We start from the raw sequence: 18,302 nt of genomic DNA on the forward strand, positions 1-18,302 counted from the left end.
TTGTTCAATCAAATAGACACAGAATTCTTACTTTCTATTAGGTGTGGAACTATCTGTTTAAAAATAGACCACTGCCACTCCTCATTCTATATGTTCAGACTGTATTTAAGCAAGCTTTCCATACTTGACTTAATAAAGCAATGTGACATTAGAAATCTGAACCCAAAGAAAGCCAGGTTTTGTATCGGAGGATTATAAAAGATAAAATAAAACTTGAGGAAGATACAAAGTTTTACTGTTTTCTTTTGCGTAGTTTCTTGTATTTAAAAATTAATCATTACCTATAAAACATTACTTAAACTAAATCTCATTAAGGTAGTGCATACTGCATATTAAAAAATACTATGCTATTAATAATAAATCCTCTTTAATCTTATCCAAAGGAAATATATCACTTTCCCCCTTCAGTAATATATGTGACAAAAGACAAAAATCTAAAGCACAGTTTTAAGCAAAATATTTTGTAACCAGGCAGCAGCTGCACCTTATGATTGAAAAAAAATGAACATAACCAAGAGCAAATATTAAAGTACAAAATACTTGAATACTTTAGTATTGATCTCTGTAAAAAGTATTACACATGTCTCCTATCCTCAAAAGGCTTAAAGTCTAAGAATGAAAGAAATGTAAGTTCTAAAGATAAATAACAGCAGCTGAAGAAAAAGTGCACCAGCACCTTTTCCAGCTGTCCTCCTCCTCACTCCATGTTCCTCTTGGACTCTGCACTTCTGCCCCTTCCTACTCATTCATCTCCTGCTCTCTCGAGGCCCAAATAAGTAGCTTCCCTAAGTTTTCTTTACCCCACTCCTGCCCTTTCTTCTACTTTTACCTTTTATTGTGAAATGATTTCAGATTTACAAAAAAGCTACAAAAATAGTATAAAAAATCCCCATATTATCTTCATCCAGATTCCCCAAAGGTTAATATGTTATATTTGCTTTATATATCTCTATGATGTATATACACATTGTTACAGACTGAATATTTGCATCTCCTGAAAATTCGTATGTTGAAATCCTAACCATCCAATGTGATTTTTATTTGGAGGTGAGGGCTTTGGGAGTCCTCATGAATGGATCAGTGCCCTTATAAAAGAGACCCCAGAGAACTCTCTTGCCCCTTCTGCCATGTGAGGACACAGCAAGAGGACCATCCGTGAAACAAGAAGCGGGCCCTCAATAGACACCAAGTCTGATAATACCTGGATCTTGGACTTCCCAACTTCCAGAACTGAGAAATAAATATTCATTGTTTAAGCCACCCAGTCTATGTATTTTTGTTACAATAGCACAAATGGACTATGACACACATACATGTATGTATATAAACACATACATACATATATAACTTATTAGCAACAGTATTTTTAAATATTTTTCAAGTTGAAGATATAATGCCTTCATCCCCTAAACACTTTAATGTGTATTTTCTAAGAATAATGACAGTCTCTTATACAATCTCAGTAACATTATCAAAATCAGGAAATTAACTGATATAAAAACTATTATCTAATTTATAGACTCTCCTCATATTTCACCAATTGACCCACTAATGTCCTTCACAACTAGAAATACAACAGTATATACAGATTTCCTATATTTATATAATGTTGCTATAAAGGACATTGGTGGGAAATAATAATTTTTATTATTAAAATTTATTATTAATAAAAAATTCTTTCCCAGTCTAGGATCTGATTCAGGATTAAAATTGAATTTAGCTGTCATGTCTCTTTTGCTGTTGTGCAGTTGCTCAGTTGTGTCTGGCTGCGACTCCATGGACTGTAGCACACCAGGCTCCCCTGTCCTTCACTATCTCGTAGAGTTTGCTCAAACTCATGTCCATTGAGTCAGTGATGCCATCTAACTATCTCATCTCTGTCACCTCCTTCTTATCCTGCCTTCAATCTCTCCCCGCGTTAGGGTCTTTTCTAATGAGTTGGCTCTTCAAATCAGATGGCCAAAGTACTGGAGCTTCAGTTTCATCATCAGTCCTTTCAATGAATATTCAGGGTTGAATTCCTTTAGGATTGACTGGTTTGACCTCCTTGTTAGCCAAGGGTCTCTCAAGAGTATTCTCCAACACCACAGTTAAAAAGCATCAATTCTTTGGCGCTCAGCTTTCTTTATGGTCCATGTCTCTTTAATCTTCTATAAGTTGGAATACTTACTCTGACTTTCAATCGTGATCATGACCTTGACAGTTTTGAAGTGTAGAAGCCATTTATTTTTTGTAGAATGTTCGTTAATTTGGGTTTCTTCGATGTTTTTCCACATTTAAATTGGGGTTGTGAACTTTTGGTATGACCATTACAGAAGTAAAACTGTGTCCCTTGCTCATCATACCAGGAGCTAAATGATACCTATTTGTCGGATTACTGCTGATGTTAACTTTGATCACTCGATTAAGATGGTGCTTGCCAGGTTTCTCTAGTCAAATTACTATTTTTCTTTTCTTTTTTTAATTAAAAAGTACACTATGGGACTTTATATAATCAAATTTCCCCCATCAGTTTATCATCCGTTAATTCTAACTTTTGCCAGAGACAATGGTAGTTGCCAAATGAACACCATCATTTCACTGACATTTGTAAGTTGGAAATCTATGGTAAGGAAAAGCATTCTCTTTTATGTATCATCCATCCATATATTTATATCAGTATGGACGCATGGGTTACTTTATGAGTTATAATCCATTACTCTCCTTATTGTGACACACAAACTTCCCCAGATGTGATCAGCAGAGTCACTCTAATTTAAGCTGGCTCCTGAGGCTTTCTGACACAGCTCCAACATTCTTTCATCACATTTTTATATTCTGGCAAAGAAGAATGTTCCAAGTTTACCTGTATGCTTTCCTAGTACCAGACCTGAAATCAACCTTTTTTTTTTAAGGAGCCCTGGTTTCCTTAAAGGAAAACAGTATTTTTACATGCTACTCTAGTTGCTTCTATATGGGAAATCCCAAAAATGGAGGAGTCTGGTGGGCTCCAGTCCATGGATCACAAAGAGTCAGACACAACTTAGCGACTAAACAACAACAAAATACCAGCTACATAGCTTCTTCCCTTTCAGATAACTTGTTCGTGAATTTTTGGAGTCTTGTGTAATCTGGGCCTCGTTCACTATTCATCTCTGTCAAAACCAGATCTTGAGGTTTCCTCACTGTTTTAGAACAGTTACATTTTTGTCTCTTGGCTTGAAGACCATTTCTTACATTGTCTTCACAAGAAGGCTAAATGGTGGTGGGCCAGCAGCAGGGGAGGAGGAACTGTGGTTTATAACCTGACCAACTCAGGCAGTCATGATTTTAGCTTTATGTAAGGTACTAGGTTGATGGAGAAGGAAATGGCAAACCACTCCAGTACCCTTGCCTGGAAAACCCCATGGACAGAGGAGCCTCGTGGGCTATAGTCCACAGGGTTGCTCAGTCGGGCACGACTGAGCAACTAACACTAATTGCTTCTAGATGCTCTATGTGAACAGAGCTAGGAAATAAGCCTATAATACATTTATGTACATCAACAAACACAGATTTATATCTATTTCTAGCTGCAGCAATATTAAAATCTGTAAGTTCACAGTGACATCTTCTCTGTGCTTTTAAGATTGTCTACTCCCTATATTCAAATTTACTCATTCCCTTTACCCTTCTCCACAACCAACTCTGCTGAGAGCAAATTCCTGTCTTCCTATTCCAGTTAAATATTACAGTTTTGATCAACTGCCAAATCTCTAGGGATGCAGTTCTCAAACTGCTATAATTTATAGTTAACTATAGATCTTTGTAAACCAAGGCTAATTCACAAGTGATTGTTATGTGCAGCCAGACTGAGAAGCACCACCCTGGAAGTTTGCTCTTCTGCCTATCTTGCTTCACCTGGGCCACACAGGAGGAGAGAACGAAGGCACACATGTTAACAGTTTTACCTGTGGGTTAAACACATAAATGTATACGCTGATTCAAGCCTTCCCAGTCAGTGCATTCAGACATGCCGGCACCTTACCACCATCTCACTTAAGAATGTCCTAAAGCACTTAAGCACTCACAAACTAAACATTAGTTTAATGATTAAAATTAAGTTCTAGACTTCTAAGCAAATACTTCAGAAGTCCTTTACTCTAGCCTTTGCAGCAGCTATTTATATAGCTACCCCCTCTGGAATGTTTTTAAGTTTGTGGGAATAGGAAAGGAAGCAGAGAACCTCTGTGAACTAGTATTCATTTTTTGCATATCCCAGTGCCCAACCACCTCTTGAACACCTAGGGTACTCATTCTCGACTGCTTTCCCAATTTTCTCATTTTAAAACTCAGACATTTCCAAGAAACAATAGTATATGTGAAGGGGAATAGTCTCTGGTCCCACAACTAAAGACAGAGAAATAAAAAGACCATTGAAAAAGAAACTGTACCATGCTAGAGATGAATAAGAAAACAGATAAGAGGAAGGGTAGGAATCACAGCATCAGGAAAATGCTGGCCTAGTTATTATACAATGGAGAAATGCCTAAACACAGGAACTTGTTTCTAGCAATTCGCAAAACGTGCTGGTTAGAAAACAGTGATTTAACTTATGTAAGAATAAAACACATTTAAGTATTAGGAATATTGTTTTTTTATGTCAATAATACTGCTATTTTAAGTATTTCATGCTTATCCATTAAAAGAAACCCAACAGTACTTTTCCTTCAAAATATATTGCTGTTTTGCAATACATCTGAAGCAATTATATTTCTCTTAAAAATTGGAAATTCAGATTTTTCAATAATTCAGATAAACCTCTCCTTCCTCATATCTAAATTTATAAAACCTTACTGTATTTACAAACTTATCTCATATAGTCTTTTCTAAACAAGGCATTAATCTCCATGAAATATCTAATATCTCCGTAGCCAAAATCCAAAACACCAAATTGAAAACTCAGTCTGGGTTAGGGAAGGTCATCTACATTTGGGAAATCCAAGAAATAGTTATAAAAACTAGTTGTTAAGCAGAAGAGTTTCCCCTAAAATATACTATCTCTGGCAGCTGTTATGCTTCACAGCTGTTATATTAACAGCTGACAAGGACAAGCACTCCATGTTAGGAGAAACAGGAATCCAGAGAAAACGCTGGACCTCCAATTACAATTCCTTCCGTTTTTTACGTTTGCATGTTCCTAATATTCTACAACGTTACAGAATGTGTTATTGTGTCTGGTGTTTATTATTAATTATGAGAAGTGGAAGACAGTGACCTCCCCCTCTAAAATAATGTTTTCTTCTTTACCGTATCATTTCACAGCATGAGACCCAGTTTCTCTTAGAATTCTGGCTCATCTTGCTTGTGAAAGCTAGGTGAGGACAAGTTTGTCAATTTGAAATCTGACACAACTGACAGTTCAGAAAAGGAGAAAAAGATTTTGTTGTCTTACTGTCTTACTTGTGACTGTTAGCAGAACAGGCTTGAAAATGAACCTTTACCAACTTCCCATGACCCCACAGTAGTTAGAGGGAGTAAAGTCCTTTTTTACATTCATGATTTAGAATATGGTTTCAAAGGAACTCTTAAGCTTCCAAATAGAAGATATGTATAGAATGTACAGCTTACTGAAGAACTCAAAACTCCTGTTTCCTCATAACATGAATTTCCTCATATCACTTCAATTGCAAGCCTAAAATGATGTAATCAATAGATTTATAAAGCTCATAGGTATTAAATAAACATTAAACAAACATTGCAAACAACTGGAGGATAGAGGCTACTGAAGAGTAGGCTTTCTAATATAAAGTTCAACAATGTCATTAGCTTCACTTTATGTCCAAATTATTCAAAATTACTCAAGCTATAGGCAGAAAAAAAAATATTGGTCTTAAATACTACCTAGGCACATTCAGTTAAACCTAATTTGCATATTACCTTTCGAGTTTGCATTTTTTCTGTTCTCCTCCGAAAGGCAACATAAGGGTCATTGTTGGTAGAGCCATCTCTTTTCTCTTGTTTTATCTGAGGAATGAGGGATGGTCCCCTGCAGTTTTTACGTTTTCTCACCCAGTAGTCATATACAGCTTTAATAAGGTAATCATCTTCGTTTAGCAGCAGTTTTGCTTCTTGAAGTGTTACAAGCTAAATAAAAAATAAAAACTGTCATTAACTACAATCCTTAGGGAAAACATTTAAAGATTAAACTTTGTCTACAGGAAAAAAATGTGATCAGTCTAACAGTTATGATCAGGTATCATAATGGCAAAAAGCACAATTCAATTCAATCTAACAAAGAATTTATTAGTAAGATTTACCAAAATTAGAAATTTGCCCTAAGAGGTAGTGAGTTCCACCACTTAAAATATTTAAGAAGCCTGAATTAATGAGAAGTCTACAACAGTTTTATGACTTAGGTAAGTCTTGAACTAGAGATATCCAGAGTCCTTCAAAATTCTGATACTCTGTGATTCATCACACACACTGGAGGACCTACTAGTCTTCGTCTACTAGCATCATTAAGCGTTTCTGTTTTTCAACAGAAAATAGAATTTACAGGTGGTTTCTTTTTACCTCCCTCCAAAATAAATGATGAATAATACTTTCTAATATATTGCTAACTGAATACACACATGACTTCTCTGAAATTGAAAAGGACAAACTGAGCATGTTTCCAGAATTTTCAACACTATACAATCTTGAATTTTTTGTACCAGTCACATACAAAACAATTTCTCTACAAAGCTGATTAAATACTAGAGAATCCTTATTCTCAATACTCATCTTTCTGATGACAATGTCATGTCTGGGACAGTGGCATCTCAGAGATCTCTCTCTCCTTTATCAATGCAGCCAACATATGTTGACATTATCTCAAAAGTCAAGTTTGTAAAAATTTGCTTGGTCACATCTGTTTCCCTGCTCTTTGCGAAGATCACAGAGGCTAACAAGATGGATTGGGGGTTACAAAGATCCATTTGTAGTGAAGCTTAGAAAAATATTATGGAGTTTTAGGGCTGTGAATGCTTACTGAAGTGGTGGTATCCCAATCTTTTTACTTTTATTACTTTAGAGATGAAGATTCATTTTCAAAACAAACTGAAATATCTCCTAAAACTTGGAAATGGGGGGGAAATATCACTGAAATTTTAAGATCAGCATACTATTCAATTTGGTGGTTGTATTAATTCATTTGAAGAAAGTATGACTTACAAAACGTATTTTTAATATGATCTGATTTCTCATATTGGCATTACTTGATGCAATAAATGTAATGATCATTTGCACAATGATCATTTGGACTTTTAGTCCTATGATGGTGACTACTAGAGCTAATTAGTTGGTTTCTTATTATAATTTGGCTGCCAAGATGGTGTGACTACAGGAAGAGACTACACTGACAATATCAACTCAAGTATTCCAGTCCATGTGACAGTTACTTTTAGTGCAATACAATTATAAATGGCCATTGTTTGGTTTATTCAGTCTCAGTGGAGTCAGCTTAAGTGCATCTGAGAGACTGAGTAACATGGTCTCTAAAGAGGACAGCCAGAGCCTGAAACATGAGACCAAACCAAAAGAACGAATATTTTCCAAACATCAGCCTGAAGTGGACACTCTCCCACTGTTGAAGTTCTGTGGAATGATGATGCATACTTTCAAAGTCTATAAGGATGGTGGAAGAATAAGAACAGAGCTTTCTGGATCTAACAAAATTTCACCACATGCTTGGGGCTTCGTAGCGTAACTGGTAGCTCTGGGGACCAAGGGGAACAGTGCTGTGACATGTTGCATGTGCTTCAACTATGGTCATTCTGCTTCTGATAAAATTTTATAGCCTTCACTGATTAAATCAAGAACTTAATCTAATCCTGGAGTGGGGAGGAAGATAATCTCTTTCCATCAACCCGCAGAATCATGGTGAATTGCCTATACAGTGTTATCAAAATAACACTGCTTCCTATCTTTCTGCAAGAGATGTCAGGAGATTAAAACAATGCCTCAGATTTTCTTCTCTTGGTGCTTCTTGCTCCTGCTAGAAATGTCCTGCCTGGTGGTTAAGTACCCTCTTTACAGCTGAGGTAACAAGAACCCAATACACAGTTTAAACATCCTGACATTACTTTTCTGGGTTAACTGTATTTTCTCAGTCAACTGCTATTTTTATATTATTATATCGACTGAGCGACTGAACTGAACTGATGACCAACTTTTATTTTATTGGATAATTTTGGTTTTACTCATTCTGTAAAAATTAGCTTTAGTTATTCTAGGGCAACCAGTATCAGTGCCTCTCTACTATCATGGTGACAACATTAAATTTGACCAGCAAGATCTATTTACAGATAAAATAGCCACAAATTAAACCACATGATTGAAACTCCACAAAAAGAGAATCCCACTACTTTTATATCCTAAGATAAAAGTTCTGCCATTTAGCACTTCACCCACTAGAAAGCAGTGGAAACTACTACTTAATTGGCAAAGGGATCTGTGATAAATTTATGATTTCCAAGACAGCTCTGACTTACTTGACTTACTTATTTTGAGGGTAAGGGATGGGAGATAAAAATTATTCTTCTTTTAGACTGAATACTCATTGGAAGGACTGATGCTGAAGCTCCAATACTCTGGCCACCTGATGCGAAGAGCCGACTCATTGGAAAAGACCCTGATGCTGGGAAAGATTGAGGGCAGGAGGAGAAGGGGGCGACAGAGGATGAGATGGTTGGATGGCATTGTCAACTCAATGGACATAAGTGAGCAAACTCAGGGAGAGAGTGAAGGACAGGGAAGCCTGGCGTGCTGCAGTCCATGAGGTCGCAAAGAGTCAGACACAACTGAGTGACTGAAAAACAACAGACTGCAACTAGCTCTATGAGAACAAAGATCATTTACTTTGCTTACATACAAAACTCAGCCTTCCCTGGTAGCTCAATGGTAAAGAGTCCGCGTTCAATAAAGGAGATGCAGGGGACACGGGTTCGATCCCTGGGTAGGGAAGATCCCCTGGAGGAGGAAATGGCAACCCAATCCATTATTCTTGCCTGGAAAATTCCAGGACAGAGGAACCTGGCAGGCTACAGTCCATGGGGTGGCAAACAGTCAGACATGACTGAGCATGCACACATATACAAAATTCATGGTTTAGAAATTTCAATAAATGCATAAATTTAATACACAAATGAATAAAACACATGTAAAAATTAATGCTTTTACATATAAAATAGCCAGTTAAGCAGTAAGTCCAACATTACTATATCAACTACCCAACAGTCCAATAACAAGTCTCAGTCCATCATTTGTGCTATCAGTTGTGGGTAAGATAACAAAATAAACTTTAAGACAAATCCAGTACCTAAAGAAACTGACAATATGGGAATTAAGGTAAGAGACACAAATTAATAAGAGAACAATGTAAGAACTTTGGAACTGAGTATTAGTGCATGCCAGGCTTCCCTTGCCTTCACTCTCATCCCTGAGTTTGCTCAAATTCATATCCATTGAGTCGGTGATGCCATCCAACCATTTCATCCTTGGTCATTCACTTCTCCTCCTGCCTTAAATCTTTCCCAGGAATCAGGGTCTTTTCCAGTGAGTCAGCTTTTCACATCAGGTGGCCAAAGTATTGGAGCCTCAGCTTCAGCATCAGTCCTTCCAATGAATATTCAGGGTTGATTTCCTTTAGGACTGACTGGTTTAATCTCCTTGCTGTCCAAGGGACTCTCAAGAATCCTTTTCAACAACACAGTTTGAAAGCATCAGTTCTTCAGCACTCAGCCTTCTTTGTGGTCCAACTCTCACATCTGTACATGACTACTGGAAAAATCATAGCTTTGACTATATGGACCTTTGTCGGCAAAGTGATGTCTCTGCTTTTTAATATGCTGTCTAGGTTGTTCATAGCTTTTCTTCCAAGGAGCAAGCATCTTTTAATTTCATGGTTGCAGTCACCATCTGCAGTGATTTTGGAGCCCAAGAAAATAAAGTCTGTCACTGTTTCATTGCTTTCCCATCTATTTGCCATGAAATGATGGGATGGGATGCCATGATCTTAGTTTCTTGAATGTTGAGTTTTAAGCCAGCTTTTTCACTCTCTTCTTTCACCCTCATCAACAGGCTTTAGTTTCTCTTCACTTTCTGCCATTAGAGTGGTATCATCTGCATAGCTGAGGTTGTTGATACTTCTCCCAGCAATCTTGACTCTAGATTGTGCTTCATCCAGTCTGGTATTCCACATGATGTACTCTGCATAGAGGTTAAATAAGCAAGATGACGATATACAGCCTTGATGCACTCCCTTCCAAATTTTGAACCAGTCTGTTGTTCCATGTCCAGTTCTCACTGTTGCTTCTTGACCTGCATACAGGTTTCTCAAGAGGCAGGTAAGGTGATCTGGTATTTCCATCTCTTTAAGAATTTTCCACATTTTGTTGTGATCCAAACAGTCAAAGGCTTTAGCCTAGTCAATGAAGCAGAAGTAGATATTTTTCTGGAATTCCCTTGCTTTTTCTATGATCCAATGGATGTTGACAACTTACCTCTGGTTCCTCTGCCTTTTCTAAATCTGTACATCTAGAAATTCTCAGTTCACATACTGTTGAAGCCTAGTTTGAAGGATTAGGAGCATTACCTTATTAGCATGTGGAATTAGTATACTTTGAAAATGTAACTGTGACTTTAAAAAAAAGCCAAAAAACAGAAGGTGGTAGTTTATTGAGAAAGACAGGCTCAAGTGAAAGGGCTCGGAAATAGAGCCCCTTGGCACATTTTTGGGCAAAAAGAAAAAGACTGAAGAAATGAGAGAAGAGATCATTGAAGACTGAGTATTTAAGAAACATATAGGTGCACAACGAAGAGTCAGAAATTTAGCAACTAAAGATAAAGGGTTTTAAAAACCCACAAGATCCTAAGTTTTGGGAGTCACTGAAGAGAGAATGAATACAGTATAAGATCATCTGAAGTTAAGAGATTAAGTTTTAGAAAATTAAACTTAATGGTCTGTGGGTCTAGATGGAGAATCCATAAGGCAGCACAAGAAGAGAAAAAAGAATATCCTGGGGCTTAAGAAAGAGGTCAAGGCTAAAGGCATACGTATTATATAATACATACAAAAATCCGCTATGAGGTGATTAACCCCCAAATAATCAGGATATGAATACCAAGAACAAAATTTTATGAAACCTTAATGTTCACAGCAGTTGAATGAAAAGGGAGCCAGTACAATAAAGTTAGAAGAAATGGTCATAAAAAATCATTAAGGAAACCAAAAGGGAATGATCTATATTTGAAAGACCAAAGGTGATGACAGTTTTAAGAAATGAGAGCTCAAATAAAACAAAAGGATGGGGGCTGAAAATAATCATGGATGCTGGCAACTGGAGTTTTCAATAACTTCATTGCAACAGTATCCACAGAATAGTGGCAGCAGAAGCTTTTGCCTCAGTCCATCTTTTATGTCTTTCTCTACCAATCTAATAAATACCAGTTTAACCATAAACTTGATTCCTTGCCCTGGACTCTGGTATTATACTGCCTTGCAAAATGAGCAAATAAAGAAACCCATGAATTCCCAGATCAGACACTTGGAATAAGGTCTGGCTTTTGCTTGGTTCTATTTAATCTCTGGTTCTATTAATACGACCACCTTTTTATCCTGTGGCAAAACCTTCACCTTCATCTTCTCTGCAGAAAGTAGATGCTATTATGCTCTGAGAACCTAGTCAATTGTTTTATGGCCTGGAAATCTGCATGTGAGCAAAGAGAACTGAAATAGAATGATGCTGATTATCTTTGTTGGTCAGTCGCTCAGGCGTGTCCGACTCTTTGCAACCCCATGAACTGCAGCACGCCAGGCTTCCTTGTTCTTTACCATCTTCTGGAGTTTGTTCAAACTCATGTCCATTGAGTCGGTGATACTGATTATAGTGGATAGTTAATTGCATTGTTGACATGTTTTTTGTTTATCCTGTACTCACTTAGATGGTAAGTTCACAAAGGAAAAGCCTCTATCACTTGTCTTATTCACTTGAACATTAAATAAATATTACTAACTGAATGAAAGAAAGCAAACTACAGAAAAAACAGCTGCAAGCCTCTGATGACATAATTTCAGCCACCATGAGAATTTCTGAGCAATCATGGAAAACAGGAGAAATAACACAAGTCTGATCAAGCCTAGGATTGCTAGGAAAATTTACACATAAAGAAGAAAAACTGAAACTATATCTGATGCCAGTGATCAAAATCCTAGGAAAACTGTGAGGACTAATTATAATGAGTTTCACCTTGATGATTAAAACAAATTTCCAATAAGAAAAGACAACCTCTCAAAAATACAAGTAGAATTATTTTTCATAGAGGAGATCTTTTACTATACAAAACCTATTAATAATTCAGTCAAAATAATCCATCTTTTCTTTTTCTTTTTTTTTAAATTTTTATACAATTAAGTTGAATTTTATAAAATTCAGTTTTAATGCATTTTTTTGGTTAGTATACTTCATATTACTTTCCATCAAAATGAGTTGTGGGGAGACTGACAGGCTAAATATGCAGTGAAGTCATTCTACAATGGATAAGTTTGGGAAATGTTCTGAAGAGCTGGTAATCCTCAGGTATTTAAAGGACTAACTTGGAAGTCGGGAGAAAATAATGAATTTGTATAGTTAAACAAGTGAAAAGTTTTAACAGTCTAGTGTAAAAAGCTTATTTATATCAGTAACTTCTTACTGCATTAATAAAAATTAGCATATTAATATACCACATAGGCACACCAACTATTACTTTTATTTTTAAAATTTAACTGTAATATCAATACATGCTCATTATAATAAATTTGGAAAACAAAGAAAAAGAACATAAAAATCACCAATAATTCCAGTACCTAAATATAACCATTGCTGGCATTTTGTTGCACATTCTTATTTTCTATGCACATGTAGAAATGCTTTAAACAAACCTTAGAGTTCTCCACTTTAGCAATTCTCTGTTCTGTTTTTACAGTCCCTGTATCATGTATAGAATGTTCCACTAAAGAAAATTCATTTTTTGTAAATAATTCTTCTTTCACTTAAAATTTTCTATGTTATATAAATAAGCAAAACTAAAATAATCTTAAATGGTAAAAGCACCTTAATACAAATCTGAGCAACTTTATTGATGTGAGATGACTACCAATGCAACTCAACTGAGCAAATTTAGTTACTGAAGTGTCAAAAAGACAGTTCTATGAAAAGGATCAAGAAAATGTTGTAACAATGTAACTAGTATTATTTTTATATCCAAACAAGAAAAAAGTCAGAACTGTACTTTTCATACTCTTATTCAAAGACAGTATGCTTAAGTATTTCTTGAACTGTCAAGGAATATTGTAAATAGAAATTCAAGGATCTTAGGAAAAGAAATTCAAGAGACAGTAAAATGTAATATAAATGACAGTAAAATGTAATATACTTAGGTCTAAATAAAATGCAAAATAAAACTGCTAGTTAGATGAAATGTTAAGACAAGAGACATTTTTACAAGGTACAGTACCTGATTCGAACTGGCTTTTTCAAGTCTGTCAATCATAATTTCAAATTGCAAAGGCTTAATTTCCATCTTTCTGTTAAGTCTATTTAATAAGGTCTCATCTTCTGAGTCCATATCATAATCTGGTTGTTCATTGTCTAGATTAAAGGCTAGAAAAGAAAAAAAAATCTTCAAACTCAGGAGAAATCATGGAGTTATATAGTGTTTATATTTGACGACAGAATACTCCCAAAGTATATAAAGCACTGACCAGAGTTCATAAGCAGACATCAAAAATTGGTTTTAGAGATTTAGCTGAAAATAAATTTTAATTCATATGATTTAAAGTTTAACAGAACACTAAAATAGCAATTAGAATTTTTTATTTTAAAAACAAAGGGTCATAAATATATATTAAAACATAAACTAACAAATATATTAAAAAAGATAATACTTATTCTCATGGTAGTTTGGCAGCATAATCAGAAGTTATGGAACAAAATTAACAATCCAGAAATAAATTCAAGTACAAAATATATGATGAGAATGGCATTTCAAATCATTGGAGATAAAACAGACTTGAAAAAAAAAAAGAGGCACTCGCCTGACAGACTAATTTTCTTTAAAAAAAATTTTTTTTAACATGCGCAACATTATAGATGGATCTGAGGCACTATGCTAAATAAAATAAGTATAAGAAAGACAAATAATGTATTATTTCACTTTTATGTGGAACCTAAAAGAAACCCAAACTCATAGAAAGAGATCAGACTTGTGGTTACCAGAGGCAGAGGGTGGGATGAGGAGGAAACAGAAGGTAGAGGAGCATGAAAGGTAAGGAAAAATTGCTAGGAAATTAAAATTTTCAAAATTTCACTTTTGGGGGTACAGTTTCTTCCCTTGGCTGTTAGGCTTTATCACCCATTAACAAAGAGAACAACCAATATGGCAGGTTATTAAGAGTTATTGCTTGAAATATTCTTAGTGATGTGTGCAATAAATTTGTTATTTCAAATGAAATCATCTTTAAGGATTGTCTAGCTCTGAGAAGCTGAACTCTAAATTTGGCCAGAAATTCATTTCTGGGCCCCTGAAGTCAACTGCTTCTTTTTATGAACTGACAAAAATCAGGATGAGGTACTCACTAATATTTAGAAGAGACCCCCACAATTTTGAATGGACCCCATGAACAGTATGATAAGGCAAAAAGATATGACATTGGAAGATGAGAGCTCAGGTCTGTAGGTGTCCAATATGCTACTGGGGAAGAGGGAAGAAACAACTCCATAAAGAATGAAGAAGCTTCCAGTATCGTGCATCGAACCTGGACTGGCAACTCGTTTCATACATGATATTATACATGTTACAATGGTACGGACAGGGAGGAGGGAGGAGGGTTCAGGATGGGGAACACGTGTATACCTGTGGTGGATTCATGTTGATATATGGCAAAACCAATATAATATTGTAAAGTTAAAAAATAAAATTAAATTAAAATGTCAAAAAAAAAAAAAAAAAGGCAAAAACAACGCCCAGTTGTGGATGTGTCTAGTGGTGAAAGTAAAGTCTGATGCTCTAAGAACAATACTGCATAGGAACCTGGAATGTTAGGTCAATGAATTAAGGTAAACTGGACGTGGTTAAGCAGGAAAGGGAAAGAGTAAACACTGACGTTTTAGAAATCAGTGAAGTAAAGTGGGCCAGAATGGGTGAATTTAATTCAAATGACTATTATATCTACTACTGTGGGCAAGAATCCCTTAGAAGAAACAGAGTAGCCCTCACAGTCAACAAGAGAGTCCAAAATGCGGTACTTGGGCGCAATCTCAGAAATGACAGAATGATCTCCTTTGATTCCAGCAAACCATTCAACATCACAGTAATCTAAGTCTATGCTCCCAACTACTAATGCCGAAGAAACAAAAGTAGAACACTTCTAGAACTAACACCAAAGACATCCTTTTCATCACAGAGGATTGGAATGCAAAAGTAGGAAGTCAAGAGATACCTGCAGTAACAGGCAAGTTTGGCCTTGGCATACAAAATGAAGTACGGCAAAGGCTAACAGAGTTTTGCGAAGAGAATGCACTGGTCATAGCAAACACCCTCTTCGAACCACAAAAGAGATTACTCTACACATGGACATCACTAGATGGTCAATACAGAAATCTGCTCTAATTCAGGCTCTTAATGAAGATAAAGTATAGATTAGGCAAGAACTTTATTAACAGTATAAATTTTGAAACAGCCTTTGTAGGTTTGAAAAATCTCTAGCACATCCTATATCCCTCCTCATAATGAAGTCTCAAAACCACATTTTCCCAAGCCAGTGAAATATTTTTGTATCTTTTATAAACCCACTCCATTAACTTAAGGTATGTAGACCATGAAATTATGACAACTGGTTGGACTGTTATCTTTAGATATGAAAGACTAGTTATATTATGTACATGGAATTAATAAAATTGCCTTAACAGTGTTTTTCCACTGATTTCTCTGCCTAACTTGAGATAGTTAGAAAAATAGGTATTTAGAATGAAACCAGGAGTCATCAAAGTAACTGTTAGCCAAATCTCAATCATCTGTGACTGCTTTCCCACTACAAGATCAGAATTTAAAGACTTCCCTGGTGGTCCAGTAAATTCCAACTCTGTGCTTCCAATACAAGGGGCACAGGTTCAATCCCTGGTTGGCAAACTATGATCCTGCCACAGGGTGCATCCAGAAAGAAACAAGAGCAGAATTTAGAATGTGTAACAGATCAGATGGCCTGAAAAGCCAGAAATGTGTATTATCTGTCCCTGTACAGAAAGTTTACCAACACTTGGGGTAAACTCTACACATGTTGGCATTAACTGACTAAAAAACTTTCCTGATTATTCAGGACACATAGTCAGACCCACTCCTTATCCAGAACTGAGAAACTAAAGTTCTTTCTGGCTCCATGCCATCTTTTCTCTCAAATTTTCAAAGCCGTGGAATGTGAGAATCAGACGAAATATGTTGTTCAATCTACCTCATTTCAGAGATGAAAATTTATTCCTAGAGAAGTTCTCAGGTCACGTCTCTTAGTGGCAGAAGCCGTCCTCAACTTCTTGAACCTACATTCAATCCTGACCTCAGGAGTCCCGAAACATGAATGTTCTGTATGGTGAGGGAGTCATATTAGAAAGTGAGCTTTTTAGGGACTTCCCTGGTGGTCGGTCCAGTAGTTAAGAATCCACCTTCCAATGCAGGGGATGTGGGTTCAATCCCTGGCCAGGAAACTAAGATCCCACATGCCCCAGAACGGCTAACCCAGCACCACAACTACTGAAGCCCAAGAGCTCTGTAGCCTGTGCTCCACGAGAAGCCCACACACTGCAACTACAGAAAGCGCCCACACTACAATGAAGACTCTGTGCACTGCAGTGAAGACACAGCACAGCCAAGATAAAAAAGAACTTTTTTTTTTTTTTTAAAGAAAGCTTTTTCAAAAGGTCTAAATTGTTGGGAATCTCCTCCTTGAATTGAAATGGCATCCACCTCCAGTTGAACTTTCTATTCTTTTAATTTATTCCAACTCTAATGCAAGTCAGAATGAAGAACGCGATAAAATGAAACATAAGCAGTATACAGAATGAGACTCGGTAGGTAAGGAATCCCACCTGCAATGCAGGAGACCCGAGTTTGATCTCTGGGTAGGGAATATTCCCTGGAGGAGGAGTTGGCAATCCACTCCAGTATTCTTGCCTGGAAAATCCCATGAACAGAGAGAAGCCTGGTGGGCTATAGTCCATGGTGGGTCACAAAGAGTCAGAAACGAGTCAGTTAGCACCTAAACAGACATCAGATTCATTATATTCTCTGCAGCCAAGATGGAGCAGCTCTATACAGTCAGCAAAAACGACCTGGAGCTGACTGTGGCCCAGATGATCAGCTCCTTACTATAAAATTCAGACTTAAGTTGCAGAAAGTAGAGAAAACCAATAGATCATTCAGATGTGACCTAAATCAAATCCTCTATGATTACACAGTAGAGGTGGAAAACAGATTTAAGGGATTAGATATGGTAGACAGAGTGAATTTAGAACTATGGATGGAGGCTTGTAACACTGCATAGGAGGCAGTGACCAAAACCATCCCAAACAAACAGAAATGCAAGAATGTAAAATGGCTGTCAGAGGAAGCTTACAAATAGCCGAGAGAAGAAGAGACGTGAAAGGCACAGGAGAAAGGGAAAGATATCCAACTGAATGCAAAATTCCAGAGAACAGCAAGTAGAGATAAGAAAGCCTTCTTAAGTAAACAATGCAAATAAATAGAGAAAAACAACGGAATGGGAAAGACTAGACTCTCAAAGAAAATTAGAGATACCAAGAGAACATTTCACGCAAAGACAGGCACAATAAAGGAAAGAAAGGGCAAGGACTTAACAAAAGCAGAAGAGATTAAGAAGTGGTGGCAAGAGTACACGGAAGAACTACACAAAAAAGGTCTTCATGACCAGGATAACCACGATGGTATGGTAACTCACCTACAGCCAGACATCCTGGAGTGTCGGGTCAAGTGGGCCTTAGGAAGCATCACTACAAGCAAAGCTAGTGGAAGTGATGGAATTCCAGCTGAGCTATTTCAAATCCTAAAAGATGATGCTGTGAAAGTGTGACACTCAATATGCCAGAAAATTTGGAAAACTCAGCAGTTGCCTCAGGACTCGAAAAGGTCAGTTTTAATTCCAATCCCAAAGAAAGGCAACGCCAAAGAATGTTCCAACTACCACACAATTGCACTCATCTCACATGCTAGTAAAGTAATGCTCAAAATTCTCCAAGCCAGGCTTCAACAGT

The 18,302-nt window shown here is 36.6% G+C and overlaps 1 protein-coding gene across 2 annotated transcripts in view; it reads right to left on the reverse strand.

Moving 5' to 3' along the window:
* Positions 1-18,302, reverse strand: part of EPC2 (enhancer of polycomb homolog 2) — a 127,775-nt gene that overhangs the window by 27,668 nt on the left and 81,805 nt on the right. For both annotated transcript variants that reach the window (XM_006054100.3, XM_006054099.3), the window contains exons 3-4: positions 13,498-13,643; positions 5,899-6,105 (exon numbers count right to left, since the gene is read on the reverse strand). In XM_006054100.3, the coding sequence (XP_006054162.1) occupies positions 5,899-6,105; positions 13,498-13,643 (353 nt within the window). The remainder of the gene's footprint in view (positions 1-5,898; positions 6,106-13,497; positions 13,644-18,302) is intronic.

This window comes from Bubalus bubalis, chromosome 2 (genome assembly GCF_019923935.1).
Source record: "Bubalus bubalis isolate 160015118507 breed Murrah chromosome 2, NDDB_SH_1, whole genome shotgun sequence".
In the NCBI taxonomy this organism is placed as follows: domain Eukaryota; kingdom Metazoa; phylum Chordata; class Mammalia; order Artiodactyla; family Bovidae; genus Bubalus; species Bubalus bubalis.